At 49.5% G+C, this 24,827-nt stretch overlaps 1 protein-coding gene across 1 annotated transcript in view; it reads right to left on the bottom strand.

Moving 5' to 3' along the window:
• The window catches only part of CHCHD6 (coiled-coil-helix-coiled-coil-helix domain containing 6), a 248,893-nt gene that overhangs the window by 45,491 nt on the left and 178,575 nt on the right, over positions 1–24,827 (bottom strand). Inside the window, exon 6 of the mRNA XM_025447910.3 lies at positions 244–314. Coding sequence (XP_025303695.1) covers positions 244–314 — 71 coding nt within the window. The remainder of the gene's footprint in view (positions 1–243; positions 315–24,827) is intronic.

Here is a 24,827-nt window from a genome sequence, read left to right as displayed (position 1 = left end):
GTGCCTGAAATAAGTCTGCCGCAGGCCCACTCCCACCACTGGGAGCCAGGGAAGAGCTGAGTGTCCATTTGGCCTAATACAGATGACCAATGGCTGCCTCATATCCAGGGAGAGACCTAGGAGCAGATGGTTGTCTATGTTATTAGAGACATTTGAAGTCAGGCAGGTGGTGGCAGGTTTCAAGCCATGTGTGGTGATTCTTACAAATACAGGCTAAGTTTACAAAAAATCATAAATTCTTACTTTATTGTACCCTCCATTTTCGAAGCTGCCTCATGGAATTGCTGTGAAGACAGTTTATACATCTCGGCATTCTACAAAGAGAAAAACAGAACTGGTTACCAAAGACTGAAATTTCCCTCTGGCTCCCTCAACCACACTAAAAATCGACAGATGCTAATTTCTTGACCAGCATCAAAGCAGATCAGTGATTGATCCCAGCCTGGGTCTAGCTCCCACCCACCGTGGGGGCCAACAGTGGCTACATAATCCTAGAGTAGCGAAGGCTGGAAGGACATGTGGGTCCTCTGGTCCAGGGGTCAGCAACCTATCACTTATAAGCAAAACCTGGCCTGCCACCTGATTTTGTAAACAAAGTTTTAGTGTAACACAGCCACACTCATGATCTGTTTATGCATTGTCAACGACTGCTTCTATGCTACAATAGCAGAGATGCATAGTTTGTTAAACAGAGACTGATATATTTAGTATCTTCAAAGAAAAAATATACTGAGACTTGATCTGATCCAACCCCTATTTTATAGGTGGACTCTGCTTCCCAGAGGGTGAAGCGCTTGCACAAAGCCTCGCAGCAAGCAGCTGTGTCAAGACCAGAGCCCAGGTGTCTGATTCCCAGCTGGGTGTGTACTTTGCGGCTGGCCATGATCACCATGCTCACTGCACAGTGGCTGCCTGTCCAGAGCTGCATGGCGGTTCCAAAGGCATGCACCTCCATCCTTTCTGAGCTTAACCAGTAGGTGTGCACATACAGAACCAGACTGGCGTAGAGGATGGCCTGGGCTTGTGGTAAGAAAAAGCTGAGCTGAGCCCTGCAGCCATGACATGGTGACTCTGGTAAGTTACTATCCTCTATGCCTCAGGGGCCCAGAACCTACCACTCTGCACCTGTTTCCAGAAGAGATCAATATAAACACACCTGATCACCCGACCTGCCAGCATACTCCTGGTGGGGCTCCTTGAGGCACTCTGTGAAGAATGAAACCCCAGAGGACAGCCCAAGACTGAGAGTCAGACTTTCCCAGTGAGGGTGATAAGATAGCGTAGGTGCCATGTGAAGCCTGCCTAATTTTGCAGACCTGGGCTAGACCCCTCACAGATCCTGTGTGGGAGAGGTGGCTGCCCCTCTTGTACAAGTGGGTAAATGGAAGCTGTAGGAAGTTCGAGAGGCAGGTAAGGGACCCTGAAGCCACAGAGCTGTGCCCCTGTACATGCCTGTCAGACTCCAAACCTGGCTCTCCCCACTTCACCATGCACAGAGATAGCCTGGCCCCAAAGCAACAATTTAATCCTTAGACCAAATGGAAAAGGTGGTAGGTATCCAGATCAGAGCCAAGCGGGGAAGGCACCCTACCCCCATGGCACCCCACCATCCATCTGCAAAGAAGGTAACCAAGACAGGCACAGGAAGTACCTCCCCTATGGACCTGCAGGGTATCAAAGGCAGAGTGTGAGTGGGAATCTAGCCCTTACTCCCATCCTAGTGCCTGCCTCAGGGAAGAGCCAAGTGGGAGGGACCATGGAAGGATGTGTACCTGAGGGAACACCTGGGGCCCATCCCAGCAGGAGCCTGGGTTCTGAATACTGCTCTGGGCAGTGCTGGGGAGAGCCCAGTGCTGGGCCTTCCAGGCCCCCCAACACTGAGTGAGCCTGGCAGTTCCTCACTTCTGAACCGGGGAGATAGCCCATGCCTCTCTCTGATGGCCATCAGGCACAGTAGATAGGAAATGCGAACACTCTCAGCACACAACAGGCTCGAAATAAATTGGGTTCTCCTCCCCCTGGCCCCCAAAGCTAGAACTGCTCTGGCTTCTACAGGTCTGTGCTGACTCCAAGCTGCCCCATGTTTTCTCTCTAGAGCCCTGATGTTCCAGCCAAGAAGATCATGATGTTGCCTCAACCAGTCTGATATTTGACCAACACTGACCGTCCTGGGTGTGGGAGTTAGGACACAGACATGGATTGGCTCAGGGCTTCTCCCACTCCATGCAGATGCTCTTCTGTGACATCCCTGATGGGGATCATTTACACTCAGTTGACCCTTCCATCCATGGGCCCTCACACAAGACTGCATGGCCCACATTTTCATTTTCCCTGGGCATCTGTGGTCTGTGTTCTTTGGGTGACACACTTATTTCCTGGAGCTTATTTCCTCATGGTAAGACAGGGCTCCCACTCCCTCGTAGGGTGACTGAGAGAAGGAGTTGAGTGTGCCAGGCTCACAGTATCCTGTCCACTGCAGCCATGGTCATGGCACCACTAGACTTTCTGAAGCTGGCACAGGCCTTACTAAGCTCCCTCAGCCACCCCAGTCAGTTTCTGCCACAAGACAGTCTCTTGGCTCAGGCCTACTCCTCTTTGGAGACATGTCAGGTCACTGTCTTCTAGGCCTGTGGCCTGTGAGTATTCCTTTCCAAGGTGGGGTGCTGGGACACCTCATGCCTCTGTGCTGCCTCCACATCTCCACACACATAGTCTGGCCAGGGCAAGCTCAGCAAGCAGCTAAGTTACCTATGGACTCAGGCTGAACATGTGGTTGGTGAAATTTGTCACAGGAAATGCCCACAGACCAAGAAGTGGTTGTGATTACCCCATTGCAGAATGACTCAGAGGAATTCCCCTTCCTGTCACACCCACTCTCCCGGCCAAGTCATCCATGTCACCTGCCTGAGCAGACCCTGGGACCACGCACCATAGAGCGCCCCTGTGTGGTGCCCCTGTGTGGCTTCTGTGGCACACGGAGATCCTGGTCTGTGCCTGGGGAAAGCTGAGCGCACTCCTTGGGTCCAGCAGGCCTTCCTGAGGCTGCTGGAATATACTCAGACCCTCTGCCAGGAGGAGCAGGATATTCTGCAGATCTCCAGACCATATCATCCTTGCGGGCCACCCATGCTCATACAGAACCCGCTGAGTGCCAACAGATTCTAAGACAAGCTTGCCTGCCCCCCAGCCTTATGGGGCTTCCAGACAACACAACGTCACAATTACAATGGGATGTTCAGCTAACTGTCCCATGTGCTGTGGGAGCACCAGAGAGGAAAGTCTGGCAGAGACCATCAGACTGGTTTCTTGGGAGCTGGCACCTGAACCAAGGCCTAATATTTTTATACATATTAAATGATCTTTTTGAAAAAATAATACTTACTCATGGTTTAAAAGGGCATACGCACAAAGGGCAGAGGATAGGAATACAGAGACCACTGGCCAACATGGACCCCAGTGCTCCCCTCCTGCACTGTGCCCTGTGAGCAAGTTCACCCACACACACCCACAGCACCACGTTGGACACAACACCACTCATTTCTTCACTTCTCAGACACTTCATTATACCCACTGAAGGTATTCCATAGTAGGTTCCACGATCACAAGCAATGCTGAGATGCACATCATGGCATCCTCACCTTTGTGCACGTGAGCATATCTGAAGGGTACATGCTAGTAGTCAATCTCCTGGGTCAAAGGGTATATCCACTTTTAATAAACTTAGTCTTACATGATGAGCATAAATGATCCAATAATGAGAGAGAGAGGGAGGGACCCACCTGTTAGATGCTATAGTTGTACCAGAAGCAAGGGGAGGGGCTAGAGACAAAGACAGCTCGGGAGCTGGGCATGTGGAAGCCTGGACCTCAGCCCATGGGTTTTACTTTTTTACATGAGGGAGTGGCAGGGGAGACGTGTGTTTCAGAGAACATTCTGGCAGCTGTGTGGACAATGGAGTGCAGTACCAGCAGACTACCTGGAGACGCCTGCAGCACAGTCCCACAGGGATTGGGGAGACTCGGGTGCTGTGCCTGTAAGGAGCCCTGTCACTCATTTATATATGTTGCAGGGAGATCGCTCCAAATGTACTGTACTGAATCCCCACATGTCAACTGGTACCCAGTGATCGTGAACTATTATATCTGGGTGATTTTTCCTCCCCATTAGATTCTTCAGATTCCTGATTTTGGAGTCTTTTCCTCCACCCTATAAATAGCCGCCCCTCCTCCTCCAGCTGCTCCATATGCACATCTGAAACCAGAAGACCTGATCTCCATTAATTAAATCTGCCATTAAAAATTAAATAACGTGAGTAAGAAGGTGTGAGTGTTATCTCTATGGGTTTCAAAAGTCACAGTGTTTCTTCAATTACTTCCCAGGCAGTGTTCATATTTCATACTGTCTGATTTCTCCAAGGGCCCGGATTTGCAAGATCAAAAGAGAGTGTGATGGTGAGGGGAGGCATAGTGAGAAGGCTCAGAAGGGGACGACAAGGAAACATGTCATGGGCCACAGAAGTGGTCCTGTTGCCTCCACTGTGGAGCCATGAGGAACCAGAGCAGGGCAGGGTGCAGGAATGGGAAGCCTGTACTTCCCCACTAGCTGAGCAGTGGGACGAGGTGTAGCAGTCCTGGAACAGAAGACAACAGAGGTCACTGGATGGCCTGTAAGGGGAGTGGATATCAGGCCTAAAAACCCCTGCGGGCACCATGCAGACATGCACCCGAGGAAAACGCGTTAATAAATTGTCTACTAGGTATGTGGGCCTCTGCTGGATGTCATAGGAGAGAGTCTACGTGGCATTTCTGTTGGAGAGGAAAGACTGAAATAAGGTCTAAGGACCATTCCAGGAATAAGTGAGGCAGCTGGGGCAGCAAGGATGGGAATGGGCCCTGGAGTCAGGACACAGCCCCTACAGTGCGTATGCCCATGGGCCAGCGTCCAGACCTCTGTGCCTGCTTCTCGTCTGTAAAATGAGAACAATAACAGAGACTCCTTCACATGGCTGTGTGGGAACTGGTATAGATGCCAATGAGATAATGCATATAAAATGCTTAGAACAGTGCCTGGCACAGAATAAATGCTCAGTAAGTGTTTTGAGAATTTAATAGCCAAGTGCCTATTAACCAACAAACATATCTGGAGGAGAGATCTGAGGATAGTAAAAGAGTGAGACAGAAGTTTGCTTGAGGATGTAAAGTCCACAAAGGGAAGGGTTCTCCCTTGTTTTGCTCACTGATTTATCCCCTAGAGCCTCCAACAGTGCCTGGTACGCAGTAAGCCCTCAATAAGAATTTGTCACATGAGTAGAAGTAGAGGTCAGTACCACTAGGAAAGATATAAAAACACAAGTGGGACGTGGTCATGTGTTCAGTCAGTGAGGACAGGTTGCGGAGCTGCTGCCCTTGCAGGCAGCCTGCGGACACCAAGGAGAGCGTCATACAATCAAATGGGGACAGGTTACTCACAAGATTCAACAGGATCACTTGGGCCCGGTGCTGGAGCAGCAAATTCCACACAGGCTGGCCCCTTCATGCTCAAAGCAGCACTTGAGGTAGCAATGTCCACCCCTCTGCCACCCTGGGGGCCGGAATCTCAAGGGAAAGAGGCAGGACCTGAAGACAGGTCTATCAGCCTCCCCCTCAGTGCCTTGGCCTTCCTCCATGCCCCGCTGTCCCCTGGGGAGAAATTTAACAAACCAAAGGCCATGCAGGCAGGACTCAAAGCCACCATGAGGTGACATACAGAAAAATGTGAAGTGTAGGATGCTGGCTGTCCAGAGCAGGGGGAAACTGCCAGCAATATTAGTGCAGGCCATGGAAGGGCCCAGAGGTGAAGGCTCAAGAAAAATCCCAGAATCTGAGAGGAACAGTAAGGACAGGAGAACCCCATGCCAAGGTGCTGTCCACATGCCTGAGGGCGGTCATCCAGGGAGACATGGAGTTCACCAGCCTAATTACCAAAAGCTTATCAGAGCTCACAAGAATGCTACATTTTAAGGGGAGTGAAAAAAATTACTGTATTCAGGATTTAAAGAAGCTCTGACTTGAAAATAATAAAAAACACAGAAGAAGAAATGCATGTAAGTCTTTCGTGAAGAGTCAGTCAACATAAAAATTCCTAATCTCAGGACATGTGATTGGCAACACAGTTGGCAAAGGAATGGAAATTCAGTTTTGTAAATGGCTAAACAGCTGGTTCCTGACTACTTATGAAGTCACACAACTACATCTTTGTCTCTTTCCCTCTTCCTGGGTACTACCAGCTCTTACCCTGTTGTCTCGTGGAGAAATGACCTCTCTCCAGATTTGCTCTGGCACCTACTGTAGAGGGGGGTGTGCAGACGACAATCTTTCCCTCCGTTGCTTGCACTCAGGCAACATCCATCTGAGATCCTTCCTTCCATGGTCTCCTCACCGCCAGGCCCACCATTGGAACTGTCATAGCCATTTATGGTCAGACCACACTCAAGGCCTCCCATCCTTCAGGACAGATCTATCTGGGATCCTCCCTGGGATCCCCCAAATTCCTCCCTGCATCCCATGGGACAAACCTACCTAGGATCCTCCCTCCATCCCCCAGAATGCCCATAAACCTAGGGTTCCACTCTCAGCTGAACCTTCCACACAACTTGCAATTCTCCACATCAGCTATCCAGACCTTACCTTGGTACCCGCCCTGATTTCCTACTGTGGGCATATGACTGTGTCTTGACTTCAGAGACCAGTGAGGCTGCTGATGGGCACCAACAGGCACATCTCCCCCAGGACCAGACATGCCTCTGTCTCTGTCCCTGACTTTTCACCCCCAAAGAAGAGGCCCTTGTCCGTCCAGGCTGCTGGGTTCCAGCGTCCATAGTGTCATTGGAAGATGACTCCCTCTCCCTGAGCCTGTTACATCCTGGTCCCATGGGGGAAAATGCCGACCCATCTTTCAGGGGTGTTTTGAGGGTGCAGTAAACAATGGGTACAAGCTTGCCCAGTGTGTCAGGATTCATGTGTTTTTTCCACTCATTCAACCACTATTTACTGAGCGCCTACCATTGCCCAAGCTTTGCTGTCAATCGGAGGGCACAGCAGTGAACAGGAGAGATAAAGTCCTTGCCTTCACAGAGCTAACAGTCTGGATACAGAAAGACAAGAAAATAATTCTACGCAGAAGTGCCATAAAGAGACGCAGCCAGTGAAGGGGATGAGGAGCAACAAGGTGGGGTAGGAGCTACTTTTAAAAGGTTGGTCCAGGCCCCTCTGCCAGGGTAATTTAGGGTAGATATGAAGAAGGAAAGAAGATTCAGGGGGAGGTCCTAAGATGGGATTACAGACTACACTTGGTGTGTTCTTGGGAAGGCAGCGGGAGCGTGGCTGGAAGATGTTCAAGAGAAGAACAGATGCAGGGAGAGGACAAGTTGGCAGGGAGCCACTGGGAGGGTTTGATCAGGGGATGATATGATCTGATTTCCACTCTGGAAGGATCACCGGCTGCCATGTTAGAGAGAGGCTACTGGGAACAGAAAGTGGAAGCAGTGCCCTTTGGGAGCTGGTGGATCATTTCCTGAAGACGTGACAAACAAAACCCCACATGGTGGTGGAGAGTCAGCCCTGTGGATGTGAGGGATGGGCTCAGGGCAGTGGTTGGAGCCTGAGCGAGGACTCCGGTAGCTTTGCTACAGAGCCTCCTCAGTAAGTCTTGGCTGAGCACTGAAATCCCCCTCCGCCCTCATCAGAGCTGCATCCCGTCAATCACAAACTCTACTCCCAGTTCCTCTTTCCCTCCATGGGGCACTCTGCTTCCCAAACACTCCTCCTCTTAAAATCTCTTGTACTTTCTCATTAAGTGTACCTCCTCTATTTCCTGCACCGACCACCAGCACTACCTGCCCAGCACCTGGATGAGGACCTGTCAATGATCACTGCTTGCTTCCTCCTGGGGCCCCGGATCCAGCAGGCAACCAGATGCAGGAAGCTCCGCCTCCCACTTGTCTCTTGAGGCCTCTCCTCACTCCCCTTCATTCCTTACTATCTAATGAGGATGTCCTCCACCACACTGGTCCTCCTGCAGCTACTTTCACCCCTTTAGCTTATCCTCTGCACTGCTGCGGGAGCAGTCCTTAACTGTGCCTCTCGGCTGAACACTTTCCACGTCCCCTCCAGTCTGCAGAGAGGTCTCCGACTTTCCCTTTGAGACTGCCCTCCGCACTTTGGCACTGCCCCTGATGGGCTCTGCCCTTCAGCTGCGGTGACTTGTGATCTTCCAAACCGCCACCGTGCATTCTGTATGGTTTCTTCTGCAATTCTTCCCTGCTCTCCTGAGAAACTCTGAGTCCTGCTTTGTGACCCAACAGTGGTCCCTCTGCTGGGCAACGTCATTCCTCTCCCACCTCCCAGGCAAAACTGATGTTTCCCTTCTCGGTGCTCTGTACAACGCTTTTTGGCAGCATTTCCTGCAGCGTGCTGCAATCCTCTGCTAACATGCCTGTTTCCCCAACTTGGACTGAGAACCGCATGAGCCTGGGGTCAGCTTTTTTACTTTATTGATCCATACTTGAAGAATGAACAAAGGTCTTGTTATTCAGCTCACTCTAGACTTTGCATGTCTACAGACTCTGCCTACCTGCTGCCTCTGCTCTACCCTCATCATCTGTGGCCTAAGATGGCCAGTGATTCTCTACCTGGTGGGCCTGCAGCCCTGGGCCTAGCTTCCTGGATCTGCCTTCCTCATGGCTGCAGGAACAGTCCTGAAGCAACACCCCATTATGTTGCACCCCATCTGTGCCCTTCTCTTCCTCACCCAGGGCACCTCCATCCTGCCCTTTCAGGCACCTCTCATTCCCTGGACATATCCATGTCCTCTTTCCTAACACATATGGCTGGCTGCTGTCTGAACCTTGCAAAGGTGTGAACTGCTAATTAGTGCTGTGACAGTGGGTTTAGGTGAGACCCGCCTAGAAGTATTTGCATTTGTGAAAAGTCAGAGAGAAAAGATCCCTGTCACTTTCTGTTGTACTATAATGAAGAGTCTAAGGCTCAGAGCTGAGTTTTCTGGACTATGCCTCTTCTGTGTGTGTAGCTAAGCCTCCTAGCATTTCAGTTGCTTCTGGGGTGTGTGTGTAACTAGGGGTGAAAAAACAGAGCCTTAGGCATCTACATACACACAACACACACACATATGCAGTGCAAAGCTCTAGATAGATGTAAAGCTGTGTTAATCAGCAATAACTGTACAGGCTTTTTAGAATTTTGATTTACACTGAATACTAAACATTAGCCACCAGACCTCTGGGTGAGTGCTGATTGTCACTTAAGAACTTTTATTTCAAAAAAAATTTTTTTTTTCAAAGTATAGTTGAGCTGCAATATTATATTGGTTTCAGGTGTATGTACAACACAGTGGCTCGACATTTATATACAGTACAAGATGCTCACCATGATAATTCTAGTCACCATCTGTCACCACACAAAGTTGCTACAATATTATTGACTATATTCTCTACGCTGTACTTTCCATCCTGATCACTTACTCTGTAACTAACTGGAAGTTTGTACTTCTTACTGCCCTTCCCCTACTTTGCATCCCCAGCCCCACTCTCCTCTGGCAGCCATCAGTTCTCTGTATTTATAGTACTTTTCTCCAAGACCTATTTTTCATTGTGTGGAGCTGACATGTGTCTGGGGGAGAACACTCACATACCTCTGGAGTCCCTGATAATTTACTAGATGACCCAGGCTGGAAAGGACCAGAGCAGCACTACCCAAAGGACACACGCACACAAGGTGCCCTATGGTTCCCTGGAAGGGCCACAGCCCCACAGGAATCTGTCAGGAGCGTGCAGGGCTGACTCAGCTGTGTGGCTCCTCACAAAGCAGCTGGATGAGCTGCAGCAGAAGGGGCCAGTCAGAGGTGCAGGGTCAGCTCCTGTTTTTGAGAGTCTGAAGGGAAGATTCCACATTACAGTATAGGAAGGGACCAAAAAAAAGAATTCAGAGGAGTGAAATTATTCAGGAAAAACTACATGGCACAAGTATGATAAACAGTTAAAGGCAAAAGGATCAAAGCCCCATTTAAAGTGGTATGTGAAAAAGATGTTTTAAAAAATGTCTACAGTCTGCAGAAGGTTGGGCATCTACCCAGACCCCAGGCCTGTATGGGAAGCCCAGAGACAGACTGAGGCCAGGCCGTAGGTATTGAAGGAGAAAGGGAAGCAGAGAGCTTTAAATGGCTGCAAAATACAGAACGGCACTTAACCTAGATGGACAGAAGCCACGTGAGGGTAGACAAGGAGGGAATTCAGCAGTGTGCTTGCAGTAAACAGGACTGACAAGGTAATCTAGTGGTGTAATCACTCCATTGGCAGGATGTGGAAGGAGGCAGGGCTGTCCAACCGGGCCGTGCTGCTGCTCCAACACAAAAGCTGGGCACTCAGCCATGCCTTGGTGCTGCTGGTTAGTTGGTTTTTACACTGGCAGAAACATATCTGGCTAAGTGGCTATCTAAAGAGTTTGAAAACAAAATGCAGAGCACGGCAGAAAATTAAGAGGAATTAAAAAAAGGAACAGTAATTTTAATTCCATTTCTGTGACTTACTGGTGGAGCTGACCCTGAGTAAAATCAGAGTCTGGATATTGTGAATTGCTCATTCTCTGCAACAGAGAGTAGCAAAGAAAAACTCTCAAACACACCCCCAGGGCTGTGACCCCTCCTGGGGCTGGGAATTCTGTGGGGGGAAAAATAGGTGATGGGATAATGTGGCGGCGCACTCTTTCAGGACCTAGCACATCAGGCCTTCAGGTGTAGCACATTTTGGCCACAGCAGCATTGACCAGATGTTTCCCTTCTTTGTGCTGATCCCCAAAGTTCCACGTCCAGTGAACTGCAGGGGCAAGGCTCCTGTCAGGCACCACACTCAGCACTCATCAGCATTAGGAGACTCTCTGCTCTCCCAGCTGCAGGCTGGCTACAGGCTCCTGAGAGCAGGCCTTTAATCCCTCTCCGAAGACTTCCAAGAGAAAGAAGCTCCCCCAGGTGGGCCATGACAAGTCTGCACCCATTGCTCTCAGCTTACCCTCCACCTGGTCGGTCTGAGGCTGCATGGCAGGATTCAGCCTTGCTAATCAGAGGATGGCTCATGAACCAGCAGCAGTGGCAGCATCGCCTGGGAGCTTATTAGGAACACAGATTACCTCAGGCCCTGCCCCAGACCTGCTCTTTAGCAAGCTCCCAGGTGTGCTGCATGTGAAGCTTGAGAAGCACAGGTGGGCCTCTTGTGGGCTTTGTGTCAATAGTATTGTTATTATTTTTTAATCGAATGTCCTTGCTTGGGTCCTGCTCTCCTTAGTTCAGCCCAGTCCTTATATGTCTCTGTGGTTTTATACCTGCAACACCAGAGACTGAATTCTCACTGGGTTTCTGAAGGTAGCTATGCTGGGGCCCTTGGCTTGGTGTTTACACTCTAGGCTAGCAATCCTCAACTCTGGCAGTACATTAGAATTACTACAGCAACTTTATTATAAGAATAAAGCCTGGGCCCATCCCCAGAAGAGTCTGATGACTGGTCTGGGGTGGCACCTAGGCATAAGCATTTTTTAAAAGATTTATTTACTTATTTGAAAGAGAGAGAAAGAGAGAGAGCACGTGAGAGCATGCACCTACACGCATGGGGGGAGTGGGAAGGAGCAGAGGGAGAGAGAATCCTAAAGCAGACTCCCTGCTGAGCACAGAGCCTGACACGGGACTTGATCCCAGGACCTTGGGATTATGACCCGAGCTGGTGCTTAACCGAATGAGCCACCCAGGCATCCCAGCATCAGTATTTTAAAGAAGCTCTCCCAAGGGATTCTCATGTGCCACTAAGGTTGGCAATCTCTGTTCTAAAGCCAGGGAAACCTGAGCTGAAAACATGAGATTCAAGCCTTACCAATTCTGTGCCTTAGGCATGTAACTTAACCTCTCTGTACCTTGGCTTCATCAACTACCAAATGAGGATGGTAACTACTTAGTAGGTCTGGTGCCTCCCTCAAAGGAATACGATAAGGATGAAGGGAGACAATGCAGGAGGAGAATGTGGTAACAATGCCTGGTGATGCAAGAAGCACTCAATAAATGTCAGTGGTTATTGGTGCCATTTCACTCTGGTGGTCTTATACGAGACACTGGCCCTTCAAGTATCATGGTGCCACTGAGTCTTCTCTTAACAGCACCCAATCCTTCCTCACATGACATGGTTTCAAATGTTTCCCAAATACTACGGGCACTCTTTGGAAAGAGCCTCAGTTGATCTATATTCCAGAATGGAATATAAGTCCAAGATAAGTTTGCCTCTTTTCTCATACAGATTATACCTGCATGAACAGACTCTAACTAGATTAGCTTTCAGGATGATTCCATTTGAGTCAATTCCTGTTGGTGGTCTCTTTGGCACTCATTCCTTTTCTCGTTCTCCCCAGTTCCCAATCTCCCTTGGGCAATGCATATGGTTTTAGGGAAGTTGACCACAACCCCAGATCTGGGGGTGGCAGTATGTGATCAAGGTCAGGCCAACCAGTGCATGCCAGTGGCTTAGCCACAGGGCTGGTGAGTGACCTAAGTTAGTCCTGTCAGAATGAGTGAAACTTGTGGCGATGCCGGGAATTCTGACATTCGGCTGGCATCTCTTGCTCTGGATGGTCAGAGGAGGAAACCCCAAGGAAGTCAGGGAGAAATGGGCAGAGTTTGTGGATGAAGCCCATCATAGAGGCTGCACTACTCTGGGTCTTCTGTTCTTATGGGTTGAGCTAGAGTCTGGCTTTATGTTTCTTGAAGCTGGAAGTATGCATACATCATGACCACTCTGCCACTGCTAAGCTATATCAGCACCTATTCTGAGCCAAGTGCTATACTGGGAAACTTACAAACAATATCTCATTTGCCAAGGTCACAGAGGTGCTAAGCAAAATGGTCTGGAAATTAGAATCTGGTCTTTCTGAGTTTAATGTCAACAGAAACTCCCAGGTCTTTTCCATACATGTTGCTACAAAGTACTTGTGCAATATATTTCCTGGAGCCAAGTAAAAAGAGCCCAACATTTATACTGGCCAAATTCCATGTAAAAATTTAACAAACGTTCAATTTCGTGAATACAATTTGGTGAGATCTTCAGTGACTGATTTACCTCTGTGTTGGTTAGGACACTGTTGGTTGCAGGTAGTAGAAAATTAGACTCAAAGTGGTCTGGACTCTAAGGGGAATTGCTGGCTTATGTAACTGTAGTCCAGTGGGGCTTTAAGTAAGAATCAAGTGGCTGGACATGGTTACCAAGAACTTGGTTACCTATACCTCTGCCTTCTTTAGGTTGGCTTTGTCCTAAGACTGGTTCTCCTCATGGTTGCAAGGTGGCTGCTGGCAGCTTCTAGGGGCCCCATGCTTCCTTGTTGACATAGGGCTGGAAAATAGAATATCTAGTATGTGACGGAAGGGTGCTCTCACTAACAGGAAAAGCAAAGGGCAAGAAAAGACACCATGCTTTCTGAAGTTCACAGACTCCTTTGATCTGAATCAAGCATGAAGGCCAGGACGATGAGATGTGAAGATCAAGTTAGGCCAATCAGGGAACACCTTAGACTTGGCACTGAGTTCACTTCACTCAGAAGTGCATGGGCTATATGGACAGGAAAGGGAGGCATCCGAATGGAAATCCAGACACTGACACCAAAAGGAAGGAAAAATAGATTTGGGGCAGCCCCAAAGAGTACATGTTTTTGCCCATCATTCAACCCAGTCACTATTCATCCAAGCTTTTGTTAATGTGCAAATCTGGTAAGTGAGCATTCTAGGTCTTTAAATCACTAATAAAAATGTTGACTAAGGTGAGAATGAGGAGAACTCTCAGGGCAGATGCTGGTGTTGATCTGTTTCTTAGCAGCTTTCCAATATGGTAATCTAACCTATAACAAAGCAACCTGACCATCTAACATGTAGCCACCTGACTCAAAACAACTTCATCAGCCCTCACCAAATGCTGCACAGAAGTACAGTTACAGAAAATCTAAGCCACTTCCACAGTCTCCTAGTTCAGATGTCCCTAAAGGAAACCATGTCAGCCTGAGACCCCTAGAGTATAGCCTGAGTGTTGATGATGCTTGGAGCCCTGTTTGCACATCCAGCTGCCCACTGGACCCAAATGCCCTGTGGATCCTCAATATATACACACCCGATGTGCTACTTCCTGTTGTTTTTAAATATTTATTAAGGTGTAATTCACATAACAGAAAATTAACTATCTTCAAGTGAACATTTCAGTACACTTCTGTACAATCATAATATTGCAAACCATCATGTGTATGAACATGCACGTACATGTATTTGAGTCCCTGTTTTCGGTGCTCTGGGGTATACACCTAGGAGTAGAACTGGAGCATATGGTAATTCTGTGTTTAACTTTTTGAGGAATTGCCGAACTTTTCCATAGTAGCTGAACTGTTTTGCATTCCCACCAACAATGTACAAGGGCTTCAATTTCTCCACATCATCACTAATACTATCCTCTTAAAAAAAAAATTAGAGTGATCCCTGGGTGGCGCAGCGGTTTGGCGCCTGCCTTTGGCCCAGGGCGCGATCCTGGAGACCCGGGATCGAGTCCCATGTCAGGCTCCCGGTGCATGGAGAGCCTGCTTCTCCCTCTGCCTGTGTCTCTGCCTCTCTCTCTCTCTCTCTCTCTCTGTGACTATCATAAATAAATAAAAATTAAAAAAAAAATTAGAGCCATCCTAGTGGGTGTGAGGTGGTATCTCCTTGTTTTGATTTGCATTTCCCTAATGACTAATGACACTGGACATCTTTTCATGTGCCTGCTGGCCATTTGTGACCGGCAGGTGTCCTGGCCCCTGCCTGTGACTTCTTCATCTGTATTTAATTGGGTTGTCTTTCTGTTGTTGAGTTGTGAGAGTTTCCCCAACTTCCTTTTAACTCAGTCATTCCAGGGAGAGTTGTTCTACCTTAGAAATAACAAAGCTGGCAAATGCCTGCTTTCCTCTCCTTCCTTTCTCCCACAGGCCCTACTTCAGGTCCTCCATGTCTCTTCCCATGACAATCATTAACAGCCTTGTATCTTTTCTCCCCATTTTCAAGTTTCTCCCACCTTCCTTCTAATTTCTATAGCACAAATTTCATCTTGTTACTACTCCTTTACTACAACACTTCCCAGCTCTTAGTGCCTTCTGGGACAAAACCTGACCATCATGGCATGGTGGCAAAGGCCCCCCCTTGGCCTCCTTTCCAGTCTCTCAAGTCCATCTGCAGCAACTGTGCCCCATGGAATGTCCACAAAGCTCAGCATTGCTCCTGTGGCTCGTATCTGGTTCTGCTCTGGTCAGTGTAGGCCCCTGCCAGGACAACAGTCCCCTCTATTCTCTGCAGGTTCCCCATCCCACCCTATCGAATCTGATTCCAATTTCATCTCCTTGGAGACGATGTCTGGACTCCTCAAGTCCATGTGAGCCGACCCTCTGTTGGTGGTCCAACAGCATCCTTTTATCATGTTCTGTAATGCCATGTATGGGGCCTGCACACCCAGGCTGCCCTTCCTGGAAACACTGCCCCCTTGGGAGGCTCTCTCAAGATGGATGCCAACTAGAGTGAGGGTGGGCCTGTCCTGAGGGTGGAATGCTGCTTGGAGCACACAGAGAAGGTAGGTTCCTTGGGTACACCTAGGAGAAGAATGGACAGGATGGAGCAGGAGAGAATAGAAACATACCATTAAAAAGAGGACAAATGGTCATGAGGCCAAACAAGAGGTGTATGGTCCTGCAGAGGCCCCAGCTCCCAACACCTTCTTGCGCCAAGGCTGTGGGCAGGTTGTCTGAGCAGAGGTCTTGCCTGGCAAGCAGAGGTCTCGCCTGGCAAGCACAGTGTCTCGCCTGGCAAGCACAGTGACACACAACCTGCATAGATGTGTCACACTGTGAGGAGAACTGTGCCCTCCCAGATTCGTATATCAAAGCCCTAACCCCCCTCCCCCGCCCCGAACCTCAGAATATGACCTTATTTGGAAATAGCACTATTATGGATGTGGTGAGTTAGGATGAGGTCACACTGGAGCAACAAGCAGACCAAGCAAAGTCCCACTCAAGAGGAGCATATAGGCCAGGGAAGGCTGTGGCTGCCATACATACACAAAGGCAGTCAGGCATGGCAGGGCAATGGAGAGCCAAGGTGGGGGGGAGCCTGGCGTTGTGCCTCACGGGGCAGGGAGAGTCATCTCTGAGCAGTTCAACTGTCCTAGTGTCCTCCATGGAGAGAACACGAACAATGAAAGGTAAGAAGGAAGAAAAGGAAAAAACAGAACAAAAAGGAAAAGGAGAAGAGAAAAAGAAAGGAAGGTATGGGAGCCTGGTGTCCCGGGCAGGGAGGACAGCAGGAGGGACACGTGGAGCAGAGCACATGGGGCTGTGTTTTCCTCTCCATGACAGGGAGGTCAACCTGTGGACGACAATGCAGCTGGGGGCAGAGTCAGGGGGCCAAAGAGCAGAAGGAAGACCAATGGCGGAGGCTAGCACAAAATTCAGGTGCAAGGTACAGTGGCGACTTAGGGGCCACTTGCGGTTTTTCTCCTCCTCCTAAACTAGGAGCTTCCAGAGAACAAGGATTACGCCCAGAACAGGTAGCCATGAAGTATTTGCTAAACAAAAGACATAATTCTTTAAAGGGAGGTGGTCACAGGGAGCCCAAACAGCTGTTAACAAGGTGTGCCCTAGCCATAAGTATGCCAATCTAACAAAAAGTTTGCTGGGAAGCCAGTAAATTTCTGGGCCATGTTTTAAAATCTCTTCTTTCTTTGGAAGAATCAAGGTTCAGCTGGCTGTCCTGAGTCTGAAGACCTCCTGCACCCCCCATTCCCATCTTGAGATTTCTTTGGAAGCCCATGGTGTTGTCCCTTGGCACTCTGCCTCCCACCCCCCTCCCAGGGCAACATAGGCACTGCTTCCCAAGGCACCCATGTTCCTTCTGCTTCTCTAATCCTTTTTGGCTCAGCACAGTTTCTCTCGTTTCTTCCTCAAACTTCTGAGAGATAAAACTGTCAGCAAGTCAAGTTGGGAGCTCTGCTTTTAGCTAGCAGATGCAGGGCCCATCAGTTAGGCTCTGCCTGTCTGCATCTCTGTGATCTGTGATGGCATCAGGAGGAGAATCTTATCTTAGGCAAAGTAATTGCATCCACCAGGAATAAGGAGTTTCAGAATCCACCAGGAGCGGAAATACACTGGCCTTGTTTCTGAACATTGGGTGGGATTACAACACGACTGGCCGCTGATTGTGGGTGGTGATCACAACACCATTAGCATCCTGGTGGAGGCAGAAAGCCAAAATCCTCAATCAGGTGGTCAGTGGTGTGGCAGACAGCTGTTGCTTTGCCACTCGGGATTGCTCACTCTCGTTCCTCCGAGTCTCTGCAGCTTCCCCCACTCAGCCTGGGGTCTGCAGGTGATGCTGCTGGGGCCGTGAGGGTGGCACCTCCCTGGACGCAGGGATGGGTGTAGGGAGGCCCCACGCTCTCACCCCGGGGGCAATCAGGGTCACACACCTCCATCAGGGCCCGTCTGTCTCCACGCATGGGAAAGTGACCCACTCCCGTGGGTGCTGCAATGATACGGGCCTGAAGCTGGAAGGGCCATCCAGTGGAACATGAGAATAGAATGTTCTTGGGGAAGCAGAGCTGACTGGGTGTCTCACAACAGGAGGCAAGAAGTGCCTAAAGCCAGGTCTATCCCTGAGCTTTCTGGTGGTCTCCTATCCCTCTCCTTGCTCTTTAAAATTAAGCATTTAGATCATGTTTTTTTAAATTACTTGTAATGTAGAGACCTCACTGGTGAAACCTATTTTTACAAAAGGGCCTACACGAGAAGATAAGCCTCCTGCGAGAGAGTGAGCAGCCTCAAGGGCCTGTGGAGGAACCATGAAGGGCCTGCCTGTGCCGGGTGATGGAGGGGAGCTCTGCCCACACGGCATGCCACCCCAGGTCATGCTGGGGCAACAGGCTGGACCTGGGCACATAAGTGTCTTTCCACAGCTGCAGACTGCCAACTGACTTCAGGGCGGCCGAACTGATGTGCACGATGGGCACCACATCAGACACATCCAAGAGAAGCCTGCTGGCGTGCTGAGGATGATGCAGGCATACCAACTCAAAGTCTTCTGGGAATGTGGAAATCTGGCCAGGAGTAATGCTCTGAGGGGTTAAGACACTATACAAACCTTTGCAGAGATGAGGGGGTGAGAGGCTACTCCATATTCTAAAGAACGGTCATTCTCACACTGAGGGCCTCTCTGGGGTAGCTGGGCCAGTCCTGAGAAGCATGGCAGGGAGCACCTTCCCAGTGAGATGGGTCTCCTCTTCCTGCTGGGGTGGGGGCTCCAGAGCTCTGCAGAGCCATGCTCAATGCAGGGCATGGAGCCGGGGTGTTACTGCTGAACCCCCACACCTCTGCCATGGTCTGCTGTAGGTTCCAAGACAGTCCTTTCCATTCTTAACTTTGAAGAGGAGTGTGGACGTGTGTGTGGGCTAAAGCTAATACAGGGACACTTTCTATGCTCATAATTACACAAATACATCAACTGAGAATTGTAAAAAAACAAAACAAAATAAAATACCTGTTTAAGATCCCACACTATCCTCAAAGACCTGACAACTCCAGCAGGAGAGATATGCAGCAGAGGTGAATATCTTTAGTGCAAGGTTAAGGACAGGAAATTCTAGAAGTAAAAGAAAGAATTGTACAAGAGGGGCCAGTGCAAAGGGGTGGGGAGGTACTGAGAAAGGTGCACTTAAGTGGTTCCTACCTCACAGTCAAGCATACTGCACTCCCCTGGGGCCAAAACCACTGGCTCTGGAATCAGAGGGACCTGGTTAGAGTTGCAGCCCTACTGCTTGCTGCCTGCATGACCACATGTGAATAACCAACCTGTCTGAGCTGCACCATCCTCACCAGCAAGTATAGACAATGGTACTGCCTACTCGCAATGGGGTGTGGCAGTGAGGATTCCTTTGGGAATGCATGCCTGGCACAGTCCCTGGCACATATCTAGTGCTCATAAATAAGTAACCATGTCTGTTAACAGGTAACTTCACAGTTGTGAAGAAAAGGGAACCCCCCCCCCAAAAAAAAAGGGAATCCCAGAAGTTATCAGCAAGCAGCAAAATAAGACAGACTTTAACGTTTTCTTAAATGTCCCTTCTCCTAGGGGCAGAACAGAGAGCTCCCCTTCCGAGATGGACGTCTGAAGGACAGTTGAGGGGCATGGGAGCTGGCTGGCAGCTGGGGGTCACAGAGCAGAGAGGTGATCCATGCTGGGCTCTATAGCTCTGACACTCCTCTCCCACAGCTGACAAACTGTGGGAACTCAAGTAAAGGCAATCACTGCAAAACCAACAAAGTAGAATAGTCTAGACAAAGGCTTTTACAGGGTGCTCTCCAAACATATGCCATCTTTCCTGGAACCCTGTAAGTTTCTGTGTTCTCTATCCCACAGACAGAGACACGGGGTCATGGGGGTCTCACCAAGGCCACAAGGCCACAATCCTACTTGGTAGAAACATCAGAATCCTGAGTGGAATCCTGAGTCCACTCAGGGTTTCTGTGCTGGAGAGCCTAAGCTGAGCCTAAGACACTGGTTAGCTGGGGGAAGGACGGGAGGGACATTTCAGGCACAGCAAATGGCATGCCAAAGGCCCTAGGGAGACAGAGTAAAAGAAAGAAAAGCTAGAGGTTCTCAAAACCAACTGCAAACGATCTCATCAAATTCTATCAGCCAGAGATGCCCGGGAACATCATCTCCTTTTTATAGAAGAAAAAACATTCAGAGATGAAGAAAGTGTCCAAGGTCACAGAGCCAGTGAGTAGAAGAGGCAAGATATAAACCCAGGTCTGTCTGACTCTTCAAACCATCAAATGGCTACACTTTCTCTCCATCAGATAACAAAGTTAAAACGCCCTGTAGTTAAAAAGCCAGTAAAGAATAAACAGGACCAAATCAGGGGGAAAAAGCAGGCCTGCTCTGCTCATGGAGATGACCTAGTTAAAAGAGGAGCACCCCTCTCCAGCACATTAACCCTTAGCACCACTGCTGTATATATCCAAGAGGAGAAAAGCACTCGAGAGTTGCTATCTGCTGAAGCCCGCGACACTCCTGTGAAGGCAGGCTGCTCTGGTTGCCCTGCTTAGAGACGCCGAGGGTTAATGGCTCCCGAAGCACTGCCAGCCTCTCCTCTGCCTCTCCTCCTTGAACAGAGACAACAGCCCTGTTGGATGGATGCGGCAGGTCAGTTCCAGGTGAGAGTGAGTGCTACTGTTCCTCCCATGTGTGCTGTGTTCCTCCAGCCCTCTTTCAGCTCCTGTCCCCATCTCCAGGACATGGCCATGCAGAGGGACCGTGCTGACCAAGCTTCTGGGGAGAGAACCATCTTAAATGGCAGCCTGGGCCATAGCAGTAGGAAGGTGCTCATAGGGACATATATCCACCTGGATGGATATGAGGAAAGTGAGCTGGCCCAAGGGTTTATCACTAGGGAAGAAGTTTCATGTGGTGGACAGAAGCCACCAGGGAGAGAGATACCCACCACACGCATCAACTCTCTCTTCTGAGGTCTCCCATTCTCCTCTGTGCCACAGCTGGCTGGACTAGAACTACCATACACTAACTGGTCTGTGGCCCCTTCCAGGTCCAACTGGCACAGCCTGCCTCTCCAGAAGTAGGGGCCTAAAGGAACAGGTTTTGTACCAAACTGCCCTGAACTCCTTGCTCTAGCTAGTAGGACAAAAGGGAAGCCAATCCCTGGCCTGGTGAGTGGCGATGGCGGTCACACAGGAAGGAGTCATTAGGGTGGCTTTGGGCCACAGCGAACCAAAGCCTGGGAGAGAAACACTTGAGCTCAGAGCAAACACAGAGCAGGGCTGTGAGAAGCTGGCCAGGAAGGAGCAAACCCAGTCCAGCACAGAGGGAAGCAGAGACCCCAGCCAGAGCAGCCAAGGGTCCTGCCAATTTCCTGGTTCTAGCTTGAGATAAACTCATTTTCTCAAGAAAAGCTAGGCAAATCTAACTAAAACACTTCAACAATGTCCCAAGTAGCAGAGACTAGAGAACACATGCCCTCTAGGGTCCAGGGGGTAAAGCTGGAAGTTGACTGAGGCAAGGAAAAATAAAATTGCTCTGAAATTACCTATTTTATCTTAAAAGGTAACTTGAATTTTCCATGCTATCCCATAATATCAGTGTTTGCTTTAATATAAGAATGGCATTTCTCTCTCCAAAACTTCACATAAAGTTGATATTCCAGGAAGATGTGCCCTTTTCAGTCTATAGTCCCCAGCCTTCATCCTGGCAAGGGAGTGGACAGCCCCGGGGGACACACCCATCCTGGGTGGGACCAGCTAGCTTCTGGGCTTTCGCCTGCACACTGCCAACCAGAAAACTCCCTAACGTATAAATTCCTATTCTCAGGCACCTCTGAGGCCTGAGGTCTCACCTTCTGGCCTACCCTGAGTGAGGGTGATCACATTATTACACACACATGACCATGAGTACCCTAGGAAGGCTTTCACTCATTCCTCACCTACACGACAAGGCAGGATGCCAGAGGCCAGAGGCAGCAGTGGCAAGTGGGGTCAGCAAATTCAGCAAATACAGCAAAGGGACAAGTCTGGTGCAGACAGGAGTCACACTCTCCTGCCACCGAGCTCTGCTTCAATGCCTAACGAGACCTACGCCAAAGAACACACTGAAGATCCAGGGATTTCTAAGGATATGCTTGCTCTCCAAATGATGGGTGGTTTGTCCTATTAATCAAGGCAGGGGGCTTCACACAGCAATGTAACTTCCATTTCTACTGGCCCAGATGACATTTCCACTTAAATATCTTGTGAATTGAACACCAGCGTGTGCAAATGGGATGTCATATCCTCTCTCCCGCCAAAAGGGTTTGTCCTCCCGTCCTTCCCCCTGCTGCCAACAGTCCAGAATGATGGATGTAGTGAACGCTGCTGGTGAGATGCAGCCAGGCAGGAGTGGCCATTCCTATCTGTCATTCCGATACCTCCCCCCCCCCCCCCCCCAAGCTCTTCCTTCCCAACAGCTCTGGGAGGAACTTTCCCTTTCACTAACTCCCTGTGCCCTCCGGCAAGTCACCTCACCTCTCCAGGTTGTAGCAAAAGGAGGCAATTAGATCACATTGATTTGAAGGTTCTTTCCAGCTTGAAGAATCTATGATTGTAGCTATGCAATCATTAACAAGACTGAGAAAGGTTTATAGAAGCTGATGGAGAAAGAACTCTAAGATGTATTATTAAGGTGGAAAAAAGCAAGCTGCAGAACAATATAGTATGATTCCATCTGGGTAAAATATATGCTTAAATATGCATTAAGATTGATCTACAGGAGACACAGGAAAATGTGAAAGAGTGGCTACTCTCTGGCAAGCAGGATGAGGGGCCAGCAGAAAAGGGGCGCTCAGTTCTGCTCAGTCTCAGATGTTTCCTCAGGTGTCCACACGATATTTATTTATTTATTTATTTATTTATTTATTTATTTATTTATTTATTTATAAGATGTTATTTATTTATTCGTGAGAGACAGAGAGAGAGGCAGAGACACAGGCAGAGGGAGAAGCAGGCTCCCTGCAGGGAGCCGGACGAGGGACTTGATCCAGGGACCCCAGGACCATGCCCTGGGCTGAATGCAGGCGCTAAACCACTGAGCCACCCAGGGATCCCCTGCACAGGACTTTTAAATTAAATAAGTAAATGAGCAGAAAGCACCTACTGTTCCCCACATCTCTGTAGCCCCTTTGGACATGGGCTCATGTTGGAATGGCAGTTCCGATGTCTCACCTGCCTGGTGGCTGTGCGGCCCTAGACATACATCTTATGGCACAAGTGAAAGCCCTTAGCTGGACATGCGTCTTATCAAGACCATTCCAGGTTTGGCATCCCCAAAACCCATCAGCTCTTTCTGGGCAGCACCCTTGGCAGTACGTTCACTGCTGCTCCCTTGGCAGTGGTGGTGGTGAGCGGGCAAAAGTCACCATCTTCTGTCCACTCACTGGCACGTGGACATCGAGGGAGGTTCCCTCTCAACCCCCTACCAGGAATGGGTCACTTCTCCCACAGCTTTAAGGCACCTATTTGGGGGTAGCCTCTCACCCGACCCAGCCTAGGAACAAGGCTGCACAGGGTGCTGGGAGTCACCACATCTTCCCTCTGCTGAAAGAGTCTGATGGGTCCCTCAGTACCCCAAAAGCTGTGCTTTAAACCACTTCCCCTTAGGGGAGTTCAGTGCCTGTCCCCAGGCAGACCTCCCTGCTGGCTCTGGAGGGGCCTTCCTGGGGCAGGCTCCCCATTGACCCCACCCCTTCCAATTTGGAGGCCAGCTATCCCAGCACTGGCATTGTCTTAGTGTTTGGAATAACAAAGAACCTGCACTCATTGGATCAATGGCCCTGCTAGCAACTCCTGAGCAAGGAATGGGAACTATTAGGCACGCTTGACGTCTGCCTTGCCCTCCAAAGCATGCTGGAGCAGCACTGCCAATGGAGGCAGCACCACCAGCCACGGGCTAGATGAGCTGAGGAATATGAATTAACTACTCAGGGCAATGAGATACCTCAATGGTGTAGTGCAGAGGGAAGAAACCTCCTTTACCCAGGGATCCAAATGATTACACACTGCTCTATTCAAGGCTCAGAGATCACTCAATTACACACAAATCAGCTGAAGAGACTTGCAGGCAATAAGCTGGGGGGGGGGGTTGGGAGAGGGAGAAGATCTCTCCAATCAGCAGATCAGCAGAGCAGCACCTTCCCTCAAGACAGGCAACACAGAAGCTGAAAATGTCAGGGGCGAGGAAGGCGTGCTCTGTGTGACATGGCAGGAAACGAATTCATGTGGAAGCCTCAAATCTAAGACAAACTCTGATGGCTCCTGAGGAGGGTGAGTGAAGACCAGGATCACAAAGGTTTCTAGAACTTACATCTCCTATGAAAATAAGAATGAGGGGCTGGGGTCTGGAGAAGGTAGATTACATAGAGGAGGCTAGGGGTATGAATGCCATCTTTGCCATCTCAAAGGCTGGATTTGGATAGGGACAGACCTTGTACTTCCAGAAGTAGAACCATTCAACGATTCCCAGGATGCCCAACATAGACAAGTTCTAATTATCAGAGCTCTCGAGCAAAGAAATGAATTATGTTCTGAAGTTGTGAACACCCTATGTTGGGAATAATCATTGGCATGCTGAGCATTCTACAGAAGAATATTCTGGACTTTCAGAGACTGGGCTGAATGACTGCTGTGGGTCAGAATCACAGCCTGGCTATGTTTTCATGGTGTTCAGGCCAGGTTTTATACTCTCTTTGTATACTGTAGTTCAACTGAAGAATGGCTGGCTCACCCTGACAGACCTTCCAGGAGAGTGCAAAGACAGGGCTCCATTTTGGAGTGCAGCTTGTCCAGGCTGGCCTCTAGAAGGTTGTGATGGCAGTCCTCCAGAGAACACGTGAGCTGTGACAGGGCAGAGGGCACTGGCTGGGCACCCTGTTGCCTGGCTCAGAGCAGGGGCAGCCCAGCCCCAGGCCTACCTTCTGTGGAAGACCATTCCCAAGTTCTGGTCCCAGGTCCGCTCCCCCAGACCTTTCCGTGAATGTCACCTTCTCCTCATTCAGTTCTCAGTTCAAAGGTCTCTTTCTTAGGGTAGCCTGCAAAGACCTCGCTGATTCAACACTCCCCAGCTCTTCCTAATACCACATCCCCATGGTCCTCAACTTACCAGTGCCTGACATTCTGTCTCCTGGAGAATGGGACACTGTCTTTTTT

The sequence above is a fragment of the Canis lupus genome, chromosome 20 (assembly GCF_003254725.2).
Source record: "Canis lupus dingo isolate Sandy chromosome 20, ASM325472v2, whole genome shotgun sequence".
In the NCBI taxonomy this organism is placed as follows: Eukaryota; Metazoa; Chordata; class Mammalia; order Carnivora; family Canidae; genus Canis; species Canis lupus.
The sequence above is the reverse complement of the archived record's forward strand: the minus strand, read 5'-3'. Positions and strand labels throughout refer to the sequence as shown.